The 22,403-nt window shown below is 40.2% G+C and overlaps 1 protein-coding gene across 4 annotated transcripts in view; it reads left to right on the top strand.

The window, feature by feature from the left end:
• Nucleotides 1–19,237, top strand: part of E2F3 (E2F transcription factor 3) — a 45,050-nt gene extending 25,813 nt beyond the window's left edge. For 2 of the 4 annotated variants that reach the window (XM_074575817.1, XM_074575821.1), the window contains exons 2-7: nt 7,072–7,183; nt 9,534–9,753; nt 10,338–10,496; nt 13,152–13,266; nt 16,116–16,254; nt 16,956–19,237. In XM_074575817.1, the coding sequence (XP_074431918.1) occupies nt 7,072–7,183; nt 9,534–9,753; nt 10,338–10,496; nt 13,152–13,266; nt 16,116–16,254; nt 16,956–17,221 (1,011 nt within the window). In that variant the 3' untranslated portion in view covers nt 17,222–19,237. Of the gene's footprint in view, nt 1–7,071; nt 7,184–9,533; nt 9,754–10,337; nt 10,499–13,151; nt 13,903–16,115; nt 16,255–16,955 lie in introns of those variants that run through there. The other 2 variants (XM_074575819.1, XM_074575820.1) reach the window with 2 other exon arrangements.
• The last annotated feature ends 3,166 nt before the right edge of the window (nt 19,238–22,403 follow it).

Genomic DNA, 22,403 nt, shown 5'->3' with positions numbered 1-22,403 from the left:
CTAGGTTCCTCTGGCTTGGGTCCTACTTTCAAGCAAGAATCTGCTGCTGAAACTTGGCCACCCACATTTTAACTGTTTTGAGCTAAATATAAGTCTTACGGTTTGATATTTAAGCGCTTACAGTTCATGGCTTCCTTGACACTCCTGATACTTCTGAGGGAATTGTGAAAATGGAAAATCGATGGAAATAGGATGGTTTAATTAGGCCTTGAAAGAAACTTCACCAGAGTAACACTGTCAGCCTTCAGCTTTCAGGGTCAAATGCCTGATGAGGAGGGGCTGCAGATGATCACAACGCAGTTTATTTTGATAATTGTGAGGGCTTCTTATTGAGTGATAAACCCAACTAAGACACACAAAGGGGACTTTCTTTTAATATTCATCTGTATTAAAAACAAGCAATTTGACTGTAACTGAATGAATAATTTCAATATAGGAGCTAGAGAAGAAGTTCCCTCAGTCAAAACTATAAAAAGCTGATGCCTGATAAGTTGAAAAATAAGCTGATAGTTCAGGAAACACAGATTCATATAGTGTAAAGGATTTTTTTGTCCCCTTTTACAACAGTTGCCATTTTCTGAGAAGAAAATTTGGGGCTTTTGTGTTGGAGTAGGTTGATCAAGATGATTTCTGTAAGCTGTGTTTTCATTTGCTTTAAAATGCTTCTTTAAATGTTACTTTAAATACCAGCTGCTTGTCACTCAACTAATAATCCTGACTAATAAGTACTGATATTTCAGACTACTGTTCTTCTTTTTGTTGGTTTTACAATTTATTCAGTTTTCAAGGTGCTATTTTTTGTATACCTTTTTATATGCTCTTACCTCAGTCTAATGAAGGAGCTACATGGAAAACTTTATTTTGAGGTCACATTTTCACTAAAGTGCCATTCCTGGTCTTGTTCCTCTGTGTAGGGTAGTAGGAGAATGCATACTTTTGACAGAGTAGTAGTATTTTTGGGAAGAGTTGAGAGGGACTTTTAGAAACCCGCCTCTTAAGAACATACTTAGTCTATTGACTTTTACATGCAAGTAGTTTAAGCCCCAGCTATTTCTTTGTCTTCGTATTCTTTTCTTAAACCCCCTTTTTATACTGTCAGAATTAACTACTTAAAACCAAGGGTAGTGTGGTACAAGTTATTGGTATCTGTGTGTAGACCGCGGGGGTAAATCATTCCTCATGGAAAACTGAAATCTCTTGCCCTTCCAGGAGTTTGGATTGCAAATTTATCTCCTTGTTGCTCAACAGAAATAGGCGTATGAGGAGTTGTCACTCAGAGTCCGAAGGCAGCAACCCTGGTAGTCCTCTTGCATCCTTTTGCTGACCTCGAGTGTTCCCTCACTTGTGAGCTGACCTGCAGAGCTGAGCCCCATCCCTGCTAGGATCTCCTCTGTGTTCCTCCCTGCACCTCTCCTCATTTTTTGGTCCCTCCTGGTGTTGGCTGTAGTGTTTGCCATGCCCTCAGCTGGGTACAGCCCTCTGGCTGGCATACACCAGGCTCTCCACATACCAGAGTTTGTTCATTTGAGCATGTTCAAAAGGCACGGCCTGTATCGCCTCGATCAGTGGAGAAATTTCCCTAACACATGAATGTTTCTGTGCCTTCACCCCAAGGTGTCTTTTTTCTTCTGCTGCTTCTCTTGTATTCCTCCCTCATCAAGCTCCAGCTTAATTTACCCTTTCATGTAAGGTGCTTGCTTTCTTTTCTGCAGCTCCTGACCTCCAGAACAGCTTTCTAGAGTTCATGCCTCAGAAACTTGGCTTTTAAATTGTATTTTTAAGCGACTGCTTAATTTTGAAAACCTGGAGGAAAGCCTATGGAAAGTGTGTGGATACTGTTAAAGTGTCAGTGATCCGGCTTCCTCGCTGCGGTCAAAATTTATCTGTGCTCTCTGGCTAGGCTTGTATCCCCTCCCTGGTAATATCAGCGTTGTGGTGACATACAGAAAAGCTGCCATTTTATCTGCCCCTAGCAATTGTAATATCTTCCAGAGACTACACCAGACTTAGTCATCTGCCCTTGCTTAACTTGCCCAACTTATTCATTGCTCGGAGACACAGTTGAGTGCTAAGACACATTTCTCTGGCTTGCTGCTTGGTTCACCGTCAGCTATCACTTAATACACACAATTTATTCCTTGCTATGCTTGGTCATTTCCAATCTTCCTATTTTCTCTGTTTAGTCAACCCTAAACAGGAATTGCTTTCCAACTCCTCATCCCCCCCCCTTTTTTTTTTTTTTTAATCAGTTATTTTATCTTCTGTCCCCATCTCAGCAGACTTTGTCCCAGTTTACTTTCACTCTCATTCTGAGTTCGACTTTCCTCCCTTTGTATTTAAATCGGGCTGCTGCTGCTCTAATATGCCCTGAACGCCTGCTAGGGGAGCAGGGGACTTAGACGTGTCTCATCCTGGACGGGACCTCCTAGGAGATGGCACCTGCATGGCCTGGGCAGGCCCGAGAGCTGTGCTGCTTGCAGTTTGAAATGGAATTTGGCTGTTGATGTTTATATTGAAAATGCACCCGCTGCGCTTTTCCAAGTGTTTTTAAATTTGGAATTTTGAGGGAATAGAAAGGCACATGCCCGACTCAGATCGTCCTTCTGTCAAATTTTACGTGCCTGCTAAAGCATCATGCAGTGCAGCAATATTTCAGACAAAGGGTTTCCAGAAAGTAGCACAGGTAATGTAATTTTTCTTAGGTCTGTCTCTTGCAAACAGTGCAACTGTCTTGCATCCAGTAATAAAGCTGAGGGAGACATCTAGCAGGAAAAATTTCAAATGCGCATAGTTTGGCAAAGTTACGCTCCATGGTTTTATCACTGGAAAGAATTAGAGGACGTTTTACTGCTGCTTCTTCCCTCAAACTTAGAAATATAAGCCTGATAGAAAATGAGGCTTTGGTTTGACATGGCGCTGGCTGTCCCCCACCACGGCGCTTCCCTCCCCGCGCTCTTGACAAAACCCTGTGCAGGCTGTTACCTCACGCTTAGACCTTGCCATCTGCTATGCTCTTACAAGGTAATGCTCTGACTTTTTTTTTCTTTTTTTTTTTTTTTTTTATTGGTGCCAGTTTCTTTCCCCCAAACCTGAAGTTGATTGCTCTGTGACATGAAAGCAAAGCCACTCAAATGCCAACTAATGCTCCAAGGGGGATGGAGAGTTGTCCCGCTGCTCCTGCTCGGCAGCCAAGTTACCTGGCAAGGGATAACCCAGCAGAAAACTCCTCACTTGCGTTTTGGAGAAGGGTTAGGTTTCTGCTGGTTGTGACCCTTTAAGCCAGCTCCCTGCATGGTCCGATGAGGACCCATCGGTCAGGCACTGCCCGCACCAGGGGGTGGCTCAGGGATGGAGGGAAGGATACAGGAGAAGCGGTGGTGGCAGCAACCTGTTAGACCCAGGCAGCTGTGAGGTCAAACCAGCCCATCAAGACAGACGGGCTATAATTTCCTGCTTGCACATTTTCCACCCCTTTTTTCCATTATGATAAACTACATTTGCTCTTTTTCTCGTCTTCTGTAGGCATACCTGCCTCCAACCTCTTCTTAAAAGTTAATCACTGAGACTGTGTATTAGAAAGTGAATTTCATCTTGGAATTCATACTTTCATACTTGTGAATTTCATACTTGAAAATACTTAGCTTATCCTAGTAGATTTTAAACTATTTTCCTATAGAGACAAGTGTTCTTATGAAGACATTCTTGTGAGTTTGCCTCTAGTGTTAATTTTGGTAGCTATCTGGCTTTTTCTTTTTTTTTTCTTAAAAAAAAAATGGATTGAGGCTAAAAGGGCATAACTACCCAGGATTCAAGGTGACACCTGTTTTTTAGTGGTCTGCACTGAACAGTGGATCCATAGTTGTGTCTATATCAGCAGTTGCTTATGGTATTGAAAGAGAAAACGGAGTCAAAAAAGTTGATGCCAAATATCTTAGGTCCTCACCAAGGGGTTAGGTAGGTGTCTGGTTCAGATCAATAGGACGCTTTCCTGTCACTTCTGTGTCCCTTGCTGGATGTGTCAGTTTGTGGCTTTACCCGTCTCATTGCCCTGTGTGCTTTATGATCCTTTCACGATCCTCCCGAGGAATTTGACTTCCATTTATTGCACTCAAGTTTCAAGTTGCTGAGAAGTTCTTAGTGTCTATGATTCCTGTCTTTCTCTGTCATTGGGATGCTTTGTGCTGGTGTCCTTTGGCTTGCTGCTTCTTAGCAGGTCCCACATACTGTGTCAGAAAATTCTGCATGCTATGATTGGTCAAATAATGCAAATAAAGACAATACGGAATTTGTATAAAAACTTGTACAAATACTGCAAATGATGATTATAGGGCTGTAGCAGAAATAAGTTATGCAAATCAAGATTTTTTTTTTTTGAAGAGTGTTACTGATTCTACTGATTGCTGAACATGGATCTTGAGTTTTCTGAAGGGAAGTCTGATAACAGGAAGCACTGTGAATAATTTTGGAGCTGGGAGGGAGAAACTGTGAGTCACCCAGGATTTCTAGCGCAAAGCAAAAGGCACTAGAAAATCTTTGGTCTGTAAGTCAGGGAAGAAGAAATTGAGAGAATATACCACTTCAGTCCTGCATCTTGTTGTGAAGTTTGTAAAACAGGAAGGGGAAGAAAGCACTTGCTGAATGACATGTAACATCTGGCCAGAAATTAAACATTCCCCGGGGTTTGCTAAAATTGCTTCTCTGAACTTCAGAGCTCTGAACTTCGCTGAGCTCTTTTAAACCCTTCTAAAATATTTTGCTCTGTTCTCTCTCTCTCTCTCTCTTGCAGGTTTTCTGTATGCTTCATGCCCCGCAACATAAGTATTTTGTAGCACTCTTTTGCCGTTTGGTATTTTTCCAGAAGCCAGTCCTTAGGCTCGTAGTGCCCGAAGGGACAGTACGCTGGAGGGACCCCCAAGAGCGTGTTGTTTGTAACACCCCCTGACACACACGGGCAGGCTTGCGCTGCTGCGCGCAGCCAAAGGATGCTGTTTATGTTCTCTCGCTACCAAACCTGATTATTTGAAGTTCACAGGAGAAAGTTGTAAGTGTTTAACCACAAAAGTAGGGGCAAAATACCATTGTGTGTGTCTGGCAAACAAGTTCAGGCAAAAAGTTTTGATGTGTCGTCCAAACCAGGGTTTCTGTTCTGACGGAGAGAGCCGCTGCAAATCTCTGGATTTTAAGTCTTTAGCATTTCTCCTTCTCCTCACACCTGGTTTTGAGATTCTCTTTTATCTTTAATTGTATCCCTTTGGCCTAGTCTTCCCACGCCCTGAATTGTTCCCTTTTCACCCCTCCTTCCTTTTCTCTTATAGTTCTCCAGGGTGGAAAACCACTTACTTAAAAAAAAGTGTGAAATGTATTTCTCCCTCTGGAATAGCTGTAATCTTAATTTAATCCAATTACGTTGGCTAAACATATTAGCTGGATGCTTTTGTTAACGGTTGACCTTTTTGAAGTCTGTGTCCTTGGATTACAGAGATGATGTCTCGGGGAGAGGACCAGAGGTGTTTCACGCCGTTAGAAGCTGACAGCGATGGGCTGCTGGGCGCCCGCTGGCTGCCTTGCTTAGAAGGATGCAGTTAGTTCAGTTTTGCTCTCGATTCAGTCACAGATGAATTAGTGCCTCACCCCTTCACACAAAATACGGAGAAGTGTGGCTTGAGCACTCTGCACATGCTGTTACACCGTGGGCTTATACAAGTTTCATTTGCTTTAACTCGCCTTTTAATAAGCTTGAGGTTTGCAAGTGGAGTCCGGCGCAAAGGTGTTAGTTAGCTATCCGTAAATAAATGCGTAAAAATTCATTTATCTGGAGCCATTTGTAGGTTGCAGACCCAAAGTAAAACACATAAGATAAATCCACAACACAGAAATATCTGTCTACAACTCCATAGCAGAATGTATTATTTTGTCTTGGTTCACTGAGGAGCAGAATATGATGGAACCCTTTGGGGCAAGTCTAAAGAGCAAGCAAATACAATACTCTGAATTATTCAACCTAATTGGATAAACAGCATTCTTTAGAAACAGCTATTTGGCTAAACTTCATTAGACATAAAACTTCTTTTTCTTCTTTTCCTGTGTCTTCCCAGGTAATGTTCTTTCTATTGTTAGGATAACAAACATCCCCAGATTAAATTTCAGTAACTTGAGTAGTATGGCAGGGTATAGAATTGTTTCCAAAGATAGTAGATTATGTTTCTGTTTAGGAATAAAATTCATATTGGTGGTGGTTTTCATTGCAGTTTGTGTTGCATAGTTTAACAGTTTCGTTCATTATTTTTATTATGCAAGTATACACAGCTTTTTTCTTGATCTGAATGGAACATTTATAGCTGATTTTCAGGCATCACCTTTTTGACAGTACTTTTGCTCCACCTTGCTTTTATGTAGGCAGCTTTAATGCAAATGTGCTAGTTAATGTGAAATGGATGTAGCGGTTGTTCTTTCAATGAGGACAAAAATTACTGAGAAGCAGAGAACAGTTGTCCCATGCAGCTCTTGATGTCATGTCTCATATTTCATTGATGGAAGTGGAAGTTGCTGGTTCTCAGAGCCATCCTTTCAAATGGTGAAGGAAAAACGTAACTTGCACTAATACTACCTGTGCACAAACTGAGATGGGTATAAAGAGTTTTTCAAAAGAAATGTAGCTTTGTGGGCTCGTATGTGTGCGTGCTTGAGATGCTTTTTGCTGTTGATAGCTGAAAAGTTCTGAACTCGAGTGAGGGTAGAAATCTTTCATATGTATTTAAGAAGGTCCAGACTAGACTGAAGTAGATCATACAGCTGCTGCTCGGCTTTTCCAATTAAAAAAATTGCTGAATTTTCAAATAAAACCCCCATCACCCTAGCCTTAGAGAGTGACATATCTAAGTCCACCTTGGGATTCCAGTAAATATTCAGATTCCCTTGTGATGAATATGGGGTATGAAGCTGTACTGTATACCTTGCTGGGAAAAGTTCACTGCTGTCTGCCTTTCCTATAGCCCCAATATTGTGTTTGATAAAGTGAAATACACTTCTTAACATCCATCAATTAAAAAAAAAATATGTTTTTTTTAACAGGCAAAACGAAGGCTGGAGCTAGGAGAAAGTGGCCACCAGTATCTTGCCGAAGGACTAAAGACTCCAAAGGGGAAAGGAAGAGCTGCGACAAGAAGTCCAGATAGCCCCAAAAGTAAGGGAACTAGTAACACACTGTATGGCACAGAGGTGGTTGTTGTTTTTTTTTATTTTACCAGCTTGAGACCAGAGCAAACCAGTGCAACGGGCTGCATTGCCTAGCTAAAGGAACGTGTTCATTACTCTCCTCACCTGGATGTTCATGGAACATTCTCAACCCCACAGCCAGGCAGAGTACAACAAGTTTGCAGCCTTCATCGCTTGGTGTGGAGCTGCTGAGCGGATGCTGAAGGTCCTGGCTGGGAGGTCTGTCCCTCTGCCTGCTGGGCAGCCTGCAGCCTCTCCCTCCAGGACCTCCTCTTCAGCCAAGGACACGGAGTTGGGGATGCTTAGGAGAGGTAGATGCGGGGGAATCAGGATATTCTGGTGGGATCAAATGCACAGTTATTAGGCAAGGCTAATCAGGCCAGCCTCCTCCTCCTGCTAAAGTTACAGCAGCCGATGGGCAGGGCTCCTTCCCCCTGGCAGGGATTTGCAATGAGCTGTAGCTGTTCCCCAGCAGCATTGCGCGCTAAATGCTTCTTTTGTGGGCTCTGATCTTCCTTCCCTCCCTGCAATAGGACTGGATTATTGCTGCCACTGCTCAGTTGCTGCAAGTATTCATTTTTGCACACATCTGTATTGCCTCGGGCAGTAGGTTTCTTGCAGCAGGAGCTGGGGCTGGGGGGTAGCCTTGCCATCTTGTTTGGGGGATTTCAGCAGAATTAGGCTTGCAGAGGGAGGGGAATGGGGAAAGGGGAGGACTGAGTCAGCAGTGGTAGTGATGGGAGAGCAAGAGACAAGAATGCGTGCTTGTCCCTCCTCACCAGACTAAGTCTTGTTTCTATTGAGGCAGATGGGAAAAGTGAGATTAGCTGAAGATATGAACTTAAAGTGTACAAGTCAACCAACCACAGTTGTTTTAATTAAACTGAACTTCATGAGGCTAAACAAAGTCTGTTTTAAATTGAAGTGTGTTCTCATGGAAGTTCAGTACCATTCAGAGCGTAGGATGCTGCTGTGGTGTTGTTGATAAGGCTGTACAGAGAACATCTTGCTGCATGACCAGGAGCACAGGCCAGTTTAGGTGCGGGTCAAGTAACCTTTTGTCTTTCTCACTCTGATCCTCTTACTCTTTGCTAAAACTCAAAGGAAAAACAAACAAACAAACAGAAACCACCCTGCTCTAAATTCAGAAGGTCACCTAACTGATACGGATATTCCTCCATGTCCCAGTGCAGACAAGCCCGGAATCTACCAAAAAATGAGATACAGCAGGTTCTCTTTGCAAACAGGCAATGACTTGGTTTTCATTGAAAAGCCATCATATCCTGTGAAATATTTCAGGGTAATCTAAAGGTTCACTTTCAGGTAGGATTTCAGTTTTGACTGGCTTCTGCAATTAAGTGTGGGACCTTGAAAACAACCACCCGAAAACTTGAAAATGACTACCAGATCAGCCTAAGAACCATCCTGCATAATGTTTGACCTCACCTGAAGCAAAGGAAGGGTTTGAGACATACAGTAAAGGTTTTGCTAACAGGGAAGCTTTCAACCCAGCAGACTTCTAATAAAGCCCTTGACACAAAGGCTTTGAACATTGAGAATTAGAAATTATTCTGATCTATGTATTTAAACTTTTAAGAGCTCATCTGTTAGGAACATAGTTGCTACATTTGTGCATGAAAACAGCAAGTTGTCTAGTAAGGTCCAAGCTGTTTGTTGACAGCTGATTTAAAAGAAGTGGATACTCTTGCCTGGTTTGAGCATTGCTTGGTTATGGAGAAATGATGATTATAAATTGTATCTTACGTCAATCTCCTCTAATTCACTTGAGTTTTCCCTACGCCGTGGAGTCTGGCGCTGATGGAATCTGTCATTGTGTTCACCCACTGAAGTACACCAAAGTCCTGCTTAATTGCATGTGAAAAACACTTACCTGACAAGAGGGGAAAGTCAAACCCTGATGAAAGCTGGATATCAGCCTGATGAAGGAGCATCATAGGGGAATTTTTGGTATCGCTGCCAGGATAAATAGATACTAAAAATACTATTAAGAATTCACATAGTGAAAGCCTAAGTAGAATATTGCTATATGTATCCGTCAGACTAATGGAAATATTTGCGTTTAAAAAAATGTATGTATTTGCTCATGTACCTGTGACTTCTGGAAAAGTACATCTTGAAATACAAATAAATACCCAATGGTAAGCTGTGTCTTAATGCAGAGGTTTGAGAGATTTCTTTAGTAAAAATTAAAGAAATATCTGTAACATGTGTCCTTTCATTTCTGGATGCTGCTTTCGGAACCAAAGGGAGAAAATTGATTTATCTGGGTTTGGTTTTTTTTTTTCTTCCTTTCCAAGCCCCAAAATCTCCTTCAGAAAAGACTCGGTATGATACATCACTTGGCCTTCTTACAAAGAAGTTCATTCAGTTGCTGAGCCAATCTCCTGATGGGGTCTTAGATTTGAACAGAGCGGCTGAGGTCCTCAAGGTGCAAAAAAGGAGGATTTACGATATCACCAATGTACTGGAAGGCATCCATCTCATTAAGAAAAAATCCAAAAACAACATTCAGTGGATGTGAGTATTCATTATCCTTTTCCATTCCTGCTGGCTGATTTCACTGTCACAGAGCAGCAGTGTTTTTCTTCTCCCACCTTCCATTCTAACACTTTGCTCCAAGCAATCACCCACAATGCCTTCTATCAGGATAAAGCTTTCTTTTTGCGTTAAGACAGGTTTTCAGGGTATAAATAGCATTTGTCAGGGAAATTAGAAACTGGCATTTTGTCTGAATACTGGATTAACTCATTTGCTTCTGCAAGTGGAGTAAGTTTTTGGGTACACATCTCTACCTACTGCCTCTCTTGGTCTTTTTCAGGGTGTTAGAGGAGAGGGGAGTTAAAAGCAAGATTTTGTAAGCACTTTGAAATATTCCACTTTTCCATCTTGGTGGCAGTTCCAAAATGTGTTTTTATGATAAAAAGATGCTTTTTCTGGAAAGCATAGCGTATGTTGACTCGCTACAGGCAGGAGTATGGAGAAGGGGCTAAGGGCTCGATCTGCAGTGTGAAACCCCTGCTTCTTCCCTTTCCCATAGCACAGGGTCAAGTTTTACAAAGGCTAAAATGCTGAAAGGGTGTCTTCCTTCTTTGTATCGGCAGGGGCTGCAGTCTGTCAGAGGACGGTGGCATGCTGGCACAGCGTCAAGGCCTCACGAAGGAGGTGACCGAACTGACTCAGGAAGAGAAGAAACTGGATGAGCTAATCCAAAGCTGCACCCTGGACCTCAAGCTGCTCACAGAGGACTCAGAGAATCAGAGATATCCTTTTTGCCAAAACCTGAAAGGTGGTCAGTCATCTTGCCGTGCTCTGTAACGCTAAGAGAATTCCTCTAAGTAACATGATACGAAGCACCAGAAATTTCCAGCAGTGAGAATAATGGGTTTTAATGTAGTTCTATATAAAAGTTACTTAAGCCACTTGCACCTGTAATGCATCTGGAATGCCAAAAAAAAAAAAAAGGTGGTGTATGAAGGAGCTGATTAATTAACATCCATGTTCACATAGAGTAGAACCAAGAATTTAGCTGATTAATGAGTGGTAACATCAAAAACCTGTGCTTTTTTCAACTCTTGAGCCCAGAGCAAACTCATTTTTATGTGTGCAGTAATTATAAAGGCATGTAGACGAAGTCTTTACTAAGGTAACAAAGACTTGCGTATGTACTCATTACTTAATTTTTTTTTTTTACATTTAACTAACATATATATAAATTACAGACACAGAGAGGAAAATAAAGTTGGCAGTCAGTTTAGTCTGAGACTTGCAACAAATTTTTAGATTCCTGATTAGAGAATCTATAATAGAATATCACAGATAAAGGTTTTATGAGCTCTCGAAATGTCTATTTTAGACTTAATTATTTGATGTAATAGCAAAGCTCAGTTGCATAAGGTTCATATGACTTCCTGGTATTTCGGCTGCTAATACCCCTTGTAAGTAACCAATTCTCATTTTCACTAGATTTCCCACCTATTAGCAAGAGAAGAGGGCATTTTATTAAATGCTGACGTGAAAACATTTGTTACTTTCAATAGCCGGTCGTTCTTAAAGAGCCATCTAATAAGGTGGACTTATTCTCTATTTTGAAGGATAGGAAATAACTGTGGGAGTGTCAGTGAAATGTAATGTGAACTATGTCATTATTGTCTTTTGATTGTGCTTGCATCTCAGTGGGTATGAAAGCAAGACCAGCGAGTGGCATAGGGAGTAGGGTCAGCACTGCCTTGATCCACAAAGAGATTAAAGAAAAACAAAACTGAGCATTAAAATTCTCTCTTTTTCTAGTGCGGTTTGCTGTGGTAGAGCTGCCTGCCTGGAGTTTGCTGCCTCCCCTGGGGGTGGGCAAGGAGGGAGCAGCGTGAGCAGCGTCTTGGCCTCATGCTTTTGGGTTTAGGAGAGCGTATCCCCCGAATCCTTCTGTGACTCTAATGATAATACTAGTGATTACTGAGGAAGGAATGTGGAAGTGGGAAACCTGGGGATGAATCCGAGTGCGTCCCAGTATGGCCTTTCGCTCACCTCACTGCAGTGTGACATGAGGTGTCCTCCTGAGCACTCACAGAGCTGAGAAGCCCCTTCCTTTGCTTAATCTCTGAGGGCAAACTTTCTGCTTTTGAAAGTGTTTTTCTTCTCCCTCATGAGTAGGTAGTGCCAAAACACTGTGTCTCAGCTGTGTGCTTCCTCCTTATAAATAGAATCAGAGAGTAACTGATCACTACCTTGAACGTTTTGGGATATGCCCGGCATTAGCATGGGGAGCTTTTAGCCACAGCAAGGAAGATTGGTTTTCTGTACGAAAACCACGTGATCCTTTCCTTTGTCCACATAGCGACAGCCACTGTTGCTGTAGTGTGTACTCTGCCTTTGCAAACCTTACTAAACCTTAGTTTAGGAGTGGTGGAAGCCTTGATGAAAGCCATTTGCCTGAAAGCTGACCCGTCGTTTTGCCCCCTGACCTGTTACTTTGCATCTGGTCCGAGTCAGATGTGAGATGTATTGGCGTTTTGACCTCAGGCAGTTTGTCTTACCCTGTGGTAGCAGTAGGCATTTACCAAAATTGTTCACATTTACACCCCCCAAAAAGCGTAATAATAAATTAGGCTCTTTATTTCTTTGGCATAAATATTATGCTAGATGCCTCATGGATGACAAAACTAAAGAGCTGGAAGCGCTTGCGTGTGATTGCGGCTGTTTTATATTTTGTGACCAAAAGCTCTGTGACACCACAGGTCAGTAAGTGAGGTGCCATCGTGCAGTAACCCACCAAAATGCTCACGTTGATTTGGAAAAAAGATCACGTTGAACAGCAAAATAGTTTTGTTCGTTCTGTGCTTATGCAGAAATCAACTTTCTGCACTGTCAAGTTGTTTGAAGTAGTTGTGTAAACAGTATTTTGAAATAATTTCATATAATATAAATGAATAAATAAATATACATATGTTTACAACGCCCCAAATGAAAATTGCAATTATTATTTTATTGATGACTTCAAAAAGATACTGTGTATGCACATCTAAAACACGCATCTGTAAGTTCCTTTACATTTTTTCTGTGATTTCCAGTTCTCTGCATTTTCATAGGAAGTTTGTAAAAAATTTGGCTTTGCACAGTCTGCGAGTAATTGCACGTTGTTGAGCTTTGGCGTATGTAACTTTACGCCTGTGAAGGAGAAGAGAGAGAAGGACTCAGCACGGAGAATCCCTTTTCTCACTTGGTAGTGGCCCCAGCTGTTAGATCAAAGGGGAATTCCCACACAGTTTCACTGCAATCACAACCAGTGTAGAGAACAGAAAACTTTGGCCTAAGAACAACGTAGCCATGAGAAAATGGAAAAATAATTTAAAGAATTCTGTGTCTTCTAATAGTCTGAATATATCATAACCTGGCTTGGAAAATTCCTTAACGGTGATTACATTAGCTTATGTGACGTATCAAGATATTCGAAAAATTAGTGGCCTTAAAGACCAAACTGTTATAGTTGTGAAAGCTCCTCCAGAAACAAGACTTGAAGTGCCTGACCCAGTGGAGGTAAGGAGAACCTGGCTTTTCCTGCCGGGTTGTATATCATTTTTCTACAGATGGAGGAAGTGTGCTGTGAGTTTTACTGTGGTAACCGATGCCCAAGTTGGATTATATTGGTGTACAGTCCTATATTCATCTTTTTACAAACTTTGGAGGTGTGGGGTTTTTTTTTAAAAAAAAAAAAGGAAGGGGAATCTTTACAAATCATTTTACACAAAGCAATCATTTTTTGTTCCTTTTCTCTCAATTCCAGCTGTCCTTCAGAGTAATCCACACTATTTACAGATTATTCTCTTTTGCCATAATTTATGGCAAAAGAAGAGCTTTTCCTTGACAGTTGAAACTTCCTGTTTGTAACCATGTAAAATCTTTCTCTTAAGAGATTCAGCTTTTTTTTTTTTTTTTTTTAGCTTTATGTAGTTTTAGTTATGAAGTTCATGGATAACTGAAAGCCATAAGCATCTTGATGACTCGTACTACTGATATCCTAATTTATTGAGACATATGTTTTCATGTAGGATTTTCTTTTCTGAAGTATGACAGTTATTGCAGAAACTTGTGTTTTACTCCTAGAATCCATTCTTGCCCTTCCTTCTTCCATCATCATCTTTGCTTCATTGACACTGATTTTACACGCCTGTGTAAAACTTTGTATGTTCAGCTAGTCCACTTCTTGTTTGCTATTGTGAAGTCTGTAGGGGATGGAGATTTCCTTTCCTATTTTACAATAAGTACTTCTATTTCTGAAGCTGGCTGTGTTCAGCTGTGTCCCTCTTCTTTTGCCCCTTGCTGTTCAAGCCACAGTCTCTCCCTAAGTGCCAGCTTTTGTATATGAGATGCCTGGCTTTCGTTCTTTTATCCTCATTTTGTTTCTTTTCCTTAGCCCAGGTAGATGTCTAGGGTAGCTTAGGTGCTTCTCCCTTTTCTTACCTGATGTCACAGTTGCAGAGAAAAATGCTTTAGGTGGCTTTTCTTTGAAGATATCCTCAGGGAGTAGCTTTACTTTTTGTCATTCCTCTCATGGTTTATGAACCGCATGGTTCAGCTGTTCCTGGGATTTTATCTCTCGGTGGCAAAAGTGAGCTGCTTTGCAATTCCCAGTTGCTATGACAGACCCAAGTATGTTGGGCAAGCGCAAATAATTTGCACGAGCCACTGCTGTAGAGATTCAAAAACGTACCTAATTTTATCTCTCAAGGAGCAATTAGACATAGGGCTAAACCCCAGAAACCTCCGTGCTGTATTCATATTCCTACGTTATTCCTTCATACCTGCTCTTGGGCTGGTTCTGCTGAGCCCAGGGCCACCTGCTGCCGGGCGGGCAGGAACAGACTCCAGATGCTCTGTCATTTCTTTTACTAACATTATTCTTCGCTTGCTTAGGCCCATTATGGTTTATATCCTTTTTTTCCACCCTACCTTTGTCCTTAATTTCCCCTTTGAACATAGGTGCAGGTTTTGGAAGAATAAGTAATTTTGCTGCTGTGAGGAAGGGGATATCTTTCATCAGTATCCATAAATATGTACCGTTATCACTGCTTGCTTTCCTGTTTGTTTCCCTAGGCATTACGCTTCATTTTTTTTTATTCAGTGAAATCAGGCGGGTAGAGAGAGATGCGCGCAGTCATTAAAGCTAGCGCCTAGACCTCCCTTAACCGCTATGCCCAACTTATACATTTAATGTTCAGCTTCAGGCAGTAGAAGTCCTATTTCTTTCTCTCACTTGCAGTTACATTTCAGTGTCTTTTTGTGCATACCTCAGTCACTCAGCAGTACCTTCCCCAATTCCTGCTCTTCCCATCTCCTTATTTCTAATTATCTTTAGCATTGCCCTAAGTACTCTTAACTGTTTTCTCTGCCCTGGGGTATCCCTGTTCAGTTGTTGTTTCTCTGTACTTGTAAATGCTGACTATTATGCTACATAACCATCAGAACGCAAATAATATGAGGAGCTTTTTGTCAGAGGGCACAATAAAATGTATTTGAAACAAGCCTGTGAAGAGGTATATAAAGCCTGTATTCATACTTTTAAAAACCGCTAATGCAATACAGCTGGAGCGGGTTTATTTTTGACTGGAGTCATTTACGATTTTCCATCATAAAACTAAGAGCAACTTTGCACATTTTCTATCTGTCTATATATGTCATCTTGTTGTATTGCATCAATGTGTGAAAGTTAAGAAAAGGTAATTTCTTGAGACGAATTAGGAGTTACTGTTATTCAGAAACACCATCAAAATTAGAGTTGCTGCCTTGAGGGGGCAGAAGGACTTATATAAACAGGGTGGGGTGAAGAAAATGGCATGTTCTTTCTTTTTTTGTTATTTGGAAAAACTTCCCTGATAAGCAGAGGAACTTACATACAGCTACTTGAGTTCAGCGTGAACTAATGCTGAAGGTTTTGGGGTGAGTGAGAAGGACGTCTTGGCATTCTTTTAAAGCAGAAACATTTACACAAATAAATCCAATAACATTGTTATGAATAATAATAAAACCTGTGACTTGCATCCCATGGTTTTCTTCCATCGGAATGCTCCAGGTTATTATGTTTATAAGAAAATTATAGGAGTTCAAGCCTTTATGTCTCTCTGGTTATGATACAACATATAAAATGGGTGGGCTTCCGACATTTGTGCACTGCAGACAGTGGGAAAAGCTTTCACGTTCTCTTCCAGTGTACAGGGTACATTAGCCAAGCATTTCACATCTTCAAAATAAAAAAAGCAGGGGGGATTTCAGGTTCTCTTGGTTAGTAAAAAACGTATTCAAACACACCTCAGTAAGAATTTACTCTGTATTGTCAATATTCTGTCATGTTCATTGGTGTAACGCCTTACTGATGTTTGTTTTGTTAGCAGAGTGCATTGATACATTTATCTAGTACTCAAGGACCTATTGAAGTTTATCTGTGCCCGGAGGAAAACGATGCCCTCAGTCCGATGAAAACCTATAGTCAGGACCACAACGGAAATATTTCCAAAACCTTTTCCAAAGGTAAAATTATTTCTTGGTAATACTAATGGCCTTCCTTCATGTTTTCGTTCAAGATTTCATTTTGAACTTCGGATATCCAGCACTTCTTTTTTCGGCTTTATTTTTCTAAGAAGGGAAAAGCTATGGCATCCATTTTCCACCGTGTCCTTCTGGTTTATATAGCGGGAAATATGTTTTCTTTGGCACCAGTTGTTTAAAATAAGTTTCATATTTGCATATCATATGGAACTATGTAACATAAGTTTATGCAATATTGAAGAAACAAACAATTTTCTTCCTTTTGCTTTTTAAAATAGGACAGTAGCAGCAAAGCTTCGTCTCAACACAAGATGCAGAAATCTCTGTGTATTGGTATATGCAGCCACAGTGTCACTGATGACATCTGTTGAATTCACTTTGACTATGAATTCCATGGAAAAATGGGCATCTCTCACTATGCTTATTTTTTTCCCAGTAGTTGTTTAAACCTTGTAAAATAATTTTTTAGTAGAAAAGTCAGTAGTGATAGCAACATGAGTATTTTTGAGAAGCCCTTTGTAACAGATCAGAAACAAGCTAGAAATTATATGGAGGCCATTTTTTCTTGAAATGATGCTTTATGAAAAACCCTTTATGCAGCGATTACTTTGTTTCATCTGTGTCTAGTATTTCTAATGAGATAAAATGTGTCCTCTTTATTTTGTCCCTCCCTCCTCTTACAGAAGTGGCTTCTGCTAACTCAGGACAAGGTGACTGCTCAGTAAATATGGCAACAATCTCTCCACTGGCTTCTCCAGCCAACCTTCTCCAGCAGACAGAGGACCAAATTCCCTCAAACTTTGAAGGACCATTTGTGAATTTGCTGCCTCCTCTGCTTCAGGAAGATTATTTGCTGAGTCTTGGGGATGAAGAAGGCATCAGTGACCTCTTTGATGCTTACGATTTAGAGAAACTTCCTTCATTGGTGGATGAATTTATATACAGCTGATTCTCTTAAACACTGTCCATATCTAAATCATGTTTTTAATGGAATCAAAAAACCTGCCGTCATTGAATTGTCCCCTACTTACTATAAAATAGCATTATTAAATAACCTAGGCTCTCGAACAGTGCTGATATTTTAAATAAATACTCCCTAAAATACCATAAACAAGAAGTGAAGGCTTTTACAGCAAGGCCTTCTCCTTGACCCTGAGCTCCGGCGCCTTGTAAGTCCGCAAGTGCAAGCAGGTGACCATAAAGGTTTTGTCTTCACACTCCCCCAGTCTCTGCTTCCCGTGACCAGTGGGCTTTTACGGAGAAGGGCTCAATGAACTGGTTTAGTCCTAAATAACAATTTTATAATAGTATTTCAGGCCGTGCCTTCTGCCGAGAATGCATGTCTTTTGGGTGTCACAACATGGGTTCTACCTGCGGTGAACATAAATATGAAGTAATGCAAAAGGGTGAAATGGGGTTCTTCAGCTACTTGTGGGAATGTTTAAATTGCTGTCATAATGCTCATTTTGAGCTGTGTATATGTCTCATTATGAGGTCAAATACTTAGGTCCTTAAAAGCTTTTAATAAAAAAAAAAATACACTGTAAATGTAGTGTATATTGCAAATATTGAAAAGTATGAAGTTCTGCCACTTCTCATAGTAATTGCAGATTTTTAAAAATGCTTGTGTGTGCGCGTGTGTGTGAAAGTAGTTTTTTGTTGGTTGTTTTTTTAAACTAGAACGAAGATGCACAGTTCAATTTTACTGCCCCCGATGTGCATTAGAACTGGTACATAAATTTTTGTGGTACTAAGTGGGGCTTTGTGTTAAGTGCCTACTAGAGATGCACTGTGGGTTTTTCCCTCTATGGAAAACACTTATGCCAAGCTTCGTTTGTTCAATATATCATATTTATCTCAGTGGGTTAGCTTCCTCTGCTTACAGCTTTTTATAATTCTCTTCGCCAGCAAAATGGAACTAATTTTTTTCCAAAGTACATAACTGTAAGTACCACATCAAATGAATTGCATTTATTTTTTGAAGATCTTTGGTAGTATAGTATAGTACCAATATTTATTTTTTGAACGTGAGAGGAATTCTAAGAAGTCTTAAATAATTTTTTTTTTTTTAAGTGTAAAATATGTTGCCATGTTCTGGGCTAAATTAATGTAATGTTGATTAGATGACGCCCATATAATCCTTTTGTTTGCATTACTGTTGTACTTATCTGACATACTCAGAAAATTAGTACTATTTGTACTGTAGTAGAATATTACGTATGCAGGTTTTCTGGTACCATTGAGTTGCTGCTATGAAAGCTCACACACGAAAAGGCAAGAAGTCACAGTACTAATAAGAACACTGTATGACTGTGTGAGTTTTGGAATATAACATGTATAAAGGGCAACACATAAAGAACTGTTAAACAGTGTTAAGTGTGTGTTTATATGTACAAATGTGTGCATAGATCATTCAGCAGTTGTATTTAAGTTGATATATGTTCTCAACTCACACTTTAGTTATCTAGCAGTTTTGTACAATAGAATTAATTTGTAAACACTGCCAGAATATTTTCTAGCTGGTTTGTAATTTTTTAAGAGTTTTTTTAGATGTGGATCTGTAAATAAAATTGTAGTATTTAAAGTTTTTGTCTTGTGGAAGAGGAAAGTAAAAGTTGTGTGAGCATGAAGATTTGCGAGACAAAAGGGCACTTTTGCGGGGGAAGAGAAAATGAAGACTAACGCAGACCATCTTTTTTTGTACAAATTAAACACTTATCCCAATGTGCGTGGGCAAAATACTAATCTAATTTAGCTTTGCATTGTATGCTAGTTTAAAAAAAAAACCCTCTGTAAAATACTGTAAAAAAAACAAAAACAACAAAAAAAGCTTTTATGGTGAGTTTTGTAAATAGATTTATTAAAGGATGACCTGTTCTCTAGCTGTGATCTTACCACTTCAAATGGATGTAATTTGAATAAATTTTGTATGGTAATGAATCAATAAAAAGGATTTTTTAAAGAGTTTAGATTTGTATACAGCTTTTTAAATTCTTCTTACTCTTGGTGCCTACCATGCTGCTTCTTGGAACCTAGCTGTTACTATTTTCATTATTAGTGCTCACACTCACTTGACACCAGATAAGTTTCAATCCCACTTTTTTATTATGCTAACAATAAGTTCAGTGGTTTTTCTTTTAAGCCAGAGTGAAACAAGAATAAGAGAGACACACATAAAGAGACATAGTTGGAGATCCAGAGGTTGGGATAACACAGGTTTATTTTTATTTTTTCTCCCCTGTATGAATTATGAACATGGAAATTCGTCTATTCTAGGATTAAAGGACATGAACGCAATTCTTGACCTGTTTAACCTTTCTACTGATAATTCTCCAAAAGTCTCCCAATAGCTTTGAAAAGAAGTTCTGCTTACTTGAGTCATCTCTAACTGCCTCTTGAACCAGCTATGCATTTACAAACTTGTACTCCCTTTCTGGTTTTGGTGCTGCGCCTTTCTAGATGCACGGCAATCAATTACTAAAAAAAAACCTATCAGGATAATACAAGCACAGTAATACAGTTGTTTGCTTAAATGTTATACTTCTGAGCAAGTGATAGGTGTCTTGTGATCTTCCCTGCACACAGGAAGACAACTATTTTATCTGTTTATGCACCTAACTTCTGCACACAGCAGTACTGAAAGGAAGATTACAGAAAAGATCCTCTGTTCTTCAATATTCCCAATAAATAATAAAGGAGGGCTAGAGGACTGTGTTCTCTGATCTCCCTTTGAAGCAGAGATGACAATAAATGTCCTCTTTCTGTCTCCTATCTGTCATAGCCTCCTGGCCTGTTCTCAGTTTCTCTCTTCTACGGCTGCCATAAGCACTTTTACATTCGCCCCTAGAATCTGCTACTGATTGGCAGGTTTCATGTCATTTTCTGTCCTCTTCCTTCTGCTTTCTGTATCTGCTTTGTAAACTTTGGGTGTGCTGCGTTGTAGGAGGAAAATACCCAGTCAGTTAAAATACTTAATTCTGCTCCCCTGAGCTAGTACAGTGTGGTTCAGCATTATTCAGCATACAAATACTAGTTTCAGGGAGGTTTTATTGGGGCCCATATGTGCTGCCTTCCTTGGCTGCCAGCAGATGGAAAAGGATTCTGAGAAATCTGTCAAAACTGGCCTGAGCGACAAGCAACTACATGCTCCTTTACTTATGGGAACTGAAAAACAGGGGGGTTCCTGCCCTTCAACCTACAGTGAGAACTCGTCCACTTACAAATGACAGACACCATCACTTTCCATTCTTTTTGACTTACATCTGAAAGAGTAAACTACATCACTAGCATGATGGACATTTTTGTTGTAGAAAGAAATTATGAAAGATATGTAAGTTACTTTTTGTAGCATGAGATATTGCTACATGTTTATAAGCACCAAATTTAGTAGTATATGCCTTTTTTTTCTGTAACACAGTTAATGCATAATGCCATTGGTGCTCCAATGCCAACAATTCTCAAGATCAAGTGAACAAAAAGCGTGTAGAGCAAAATCAATGGAGTGATATTAACAAAAGCATAAACAAATAGAATTCATCTCCCCATTTTACTTTTCTTGCTGAAGCAAGATCTGCCTGCATATTACCCTACAGCTAAGTAAAGACCAGCAGAACGCTTTGCCTTTATTAATTTGGGAGTTTCTATATCAACTTTTTCCTCTCTAAAACTTGACAGGGAGAAAGTGTCACATCTAACATAGATATCTATCTGTATTTTCCAACTACCTACTCCTACAAAACCTTTAATGACTTAACATGGTGACCCAGCCTGAGACTGGTGTCTTTGAGCACTCCTGAAGTACAGTATGCAGGCAACTTAAAAAGGATGTATTCTAAAGCTGTTCTTTGGACATTCAAGGAACTGGGACGTGTATATTGCCAGTCTATAAAAGGCTGGTAGTGCGAGTTGTACTGCCAGCCACTATCTCTTAAAACGCAGTTTTCCCAGGTAGGTATAGATAAGCTGTCTTCCTGCAGTCAGGAGGTGGTAGGGAATCATCTGCTTCCTTTGCTACATGCTGCACTACCAGTAGTCTGAGTGCAGCTTCGTTTGTTATTACGAATATGCTACAAAGCTATTTAGATTTATGAGCTCCAAAAGCACTGAAAGGGTGCCTTCTGTGGTGTGGCTACATCCTAGAACTGAACAGGACTGTGCTGGCACAAGGGCTGCTTGATACTATGAATTCTTGGCAGTGGGACAAAGTAAGGACTCTGCCGGATCATGCTGAAACTGATCAGCGTGGCCTATTTATGTCATCAGGTATGGGACTCATGGGTTATTCCTGCCTGGGAGCTACTCTTGGAGCTCACCGCCTCCCCTTAGCAAGTAGTGGTTTATCAATCATGGCCATCTGGAGATTTTTGGATATGTCTAGCCGGCTAGCTGTGCTTCGCTTTTTTAGTCAACCATAAACCAGCACTGATGTCTGCCCAGTTTTTTTTAACCAGAGAGGTAACACTTGGCTAGTCAAGATAACTGTGGTGTAGTGCAGTGCAAGTGCTCTCAGAACAGAGAAGTTTAATTCAAGGACTGCATGTGAAATACTTAGAAAACAGAATTCGGGAAACTGAAAAGAAAAGGGAAGAGAATCACTAAACTTATCAGGAAGCAGTTAGAATACTGATTGGTAATATATATGTCATTACTTACACACTAAGCACTACTGAAGGAAGATGTCTAAAACAGATTAATGTGACTACTGATTTTAAGATGTTTTCCTCCATTTTCTTCTGGGATAAAAATGCTGCAAAAAAAATGGATTATGCACCACTCACTGTCCCACTGAGAGTATCTCTGAAAAGTACTTGTGTGCTTAAACAAAGACAAATCACAAAGGCAAACGTATCTTAAGCTGTAACAGTGATTCTATCATGAGGCCAGAGTGATATTAATAGTGCTTAGTCCTGCCTAGAATAATTTGTTCTTTAAGACCGATCTAAATGAAGTGCTTGTTTCTTTCTGTCCCAATTTTCCTCTTCAAATCTCTCCTGTTACTTTGTTCTCATTGTTATCCTTTTTTTTGCCAGTGAACACTGTCAGATAAGTGTGACATAAAATAAGCACCAGTTTTTAAGAAACAGGAGAGGGAGGGGAAGCGATATTCATAGGTAGAAGTTACCAGGTTTTAT

Source organism: Larus michahellis, chromosome 2 (assembly GCF_964199755.1).
Source record: "Larus michahellis chromosome 2, bLarMic1.1, whole genome shotgun sequence".
Taxonomy (NCBI): Eukaryota; Metazoa; Chordata; class Aves; order Charadriiformes; family Laridae; genus Larus; species Larus michahellis.
Note: the sequence above shows the minus strand (reverse complement) of the source record. Positions and strands in the feature narration are given on the sequence as shown.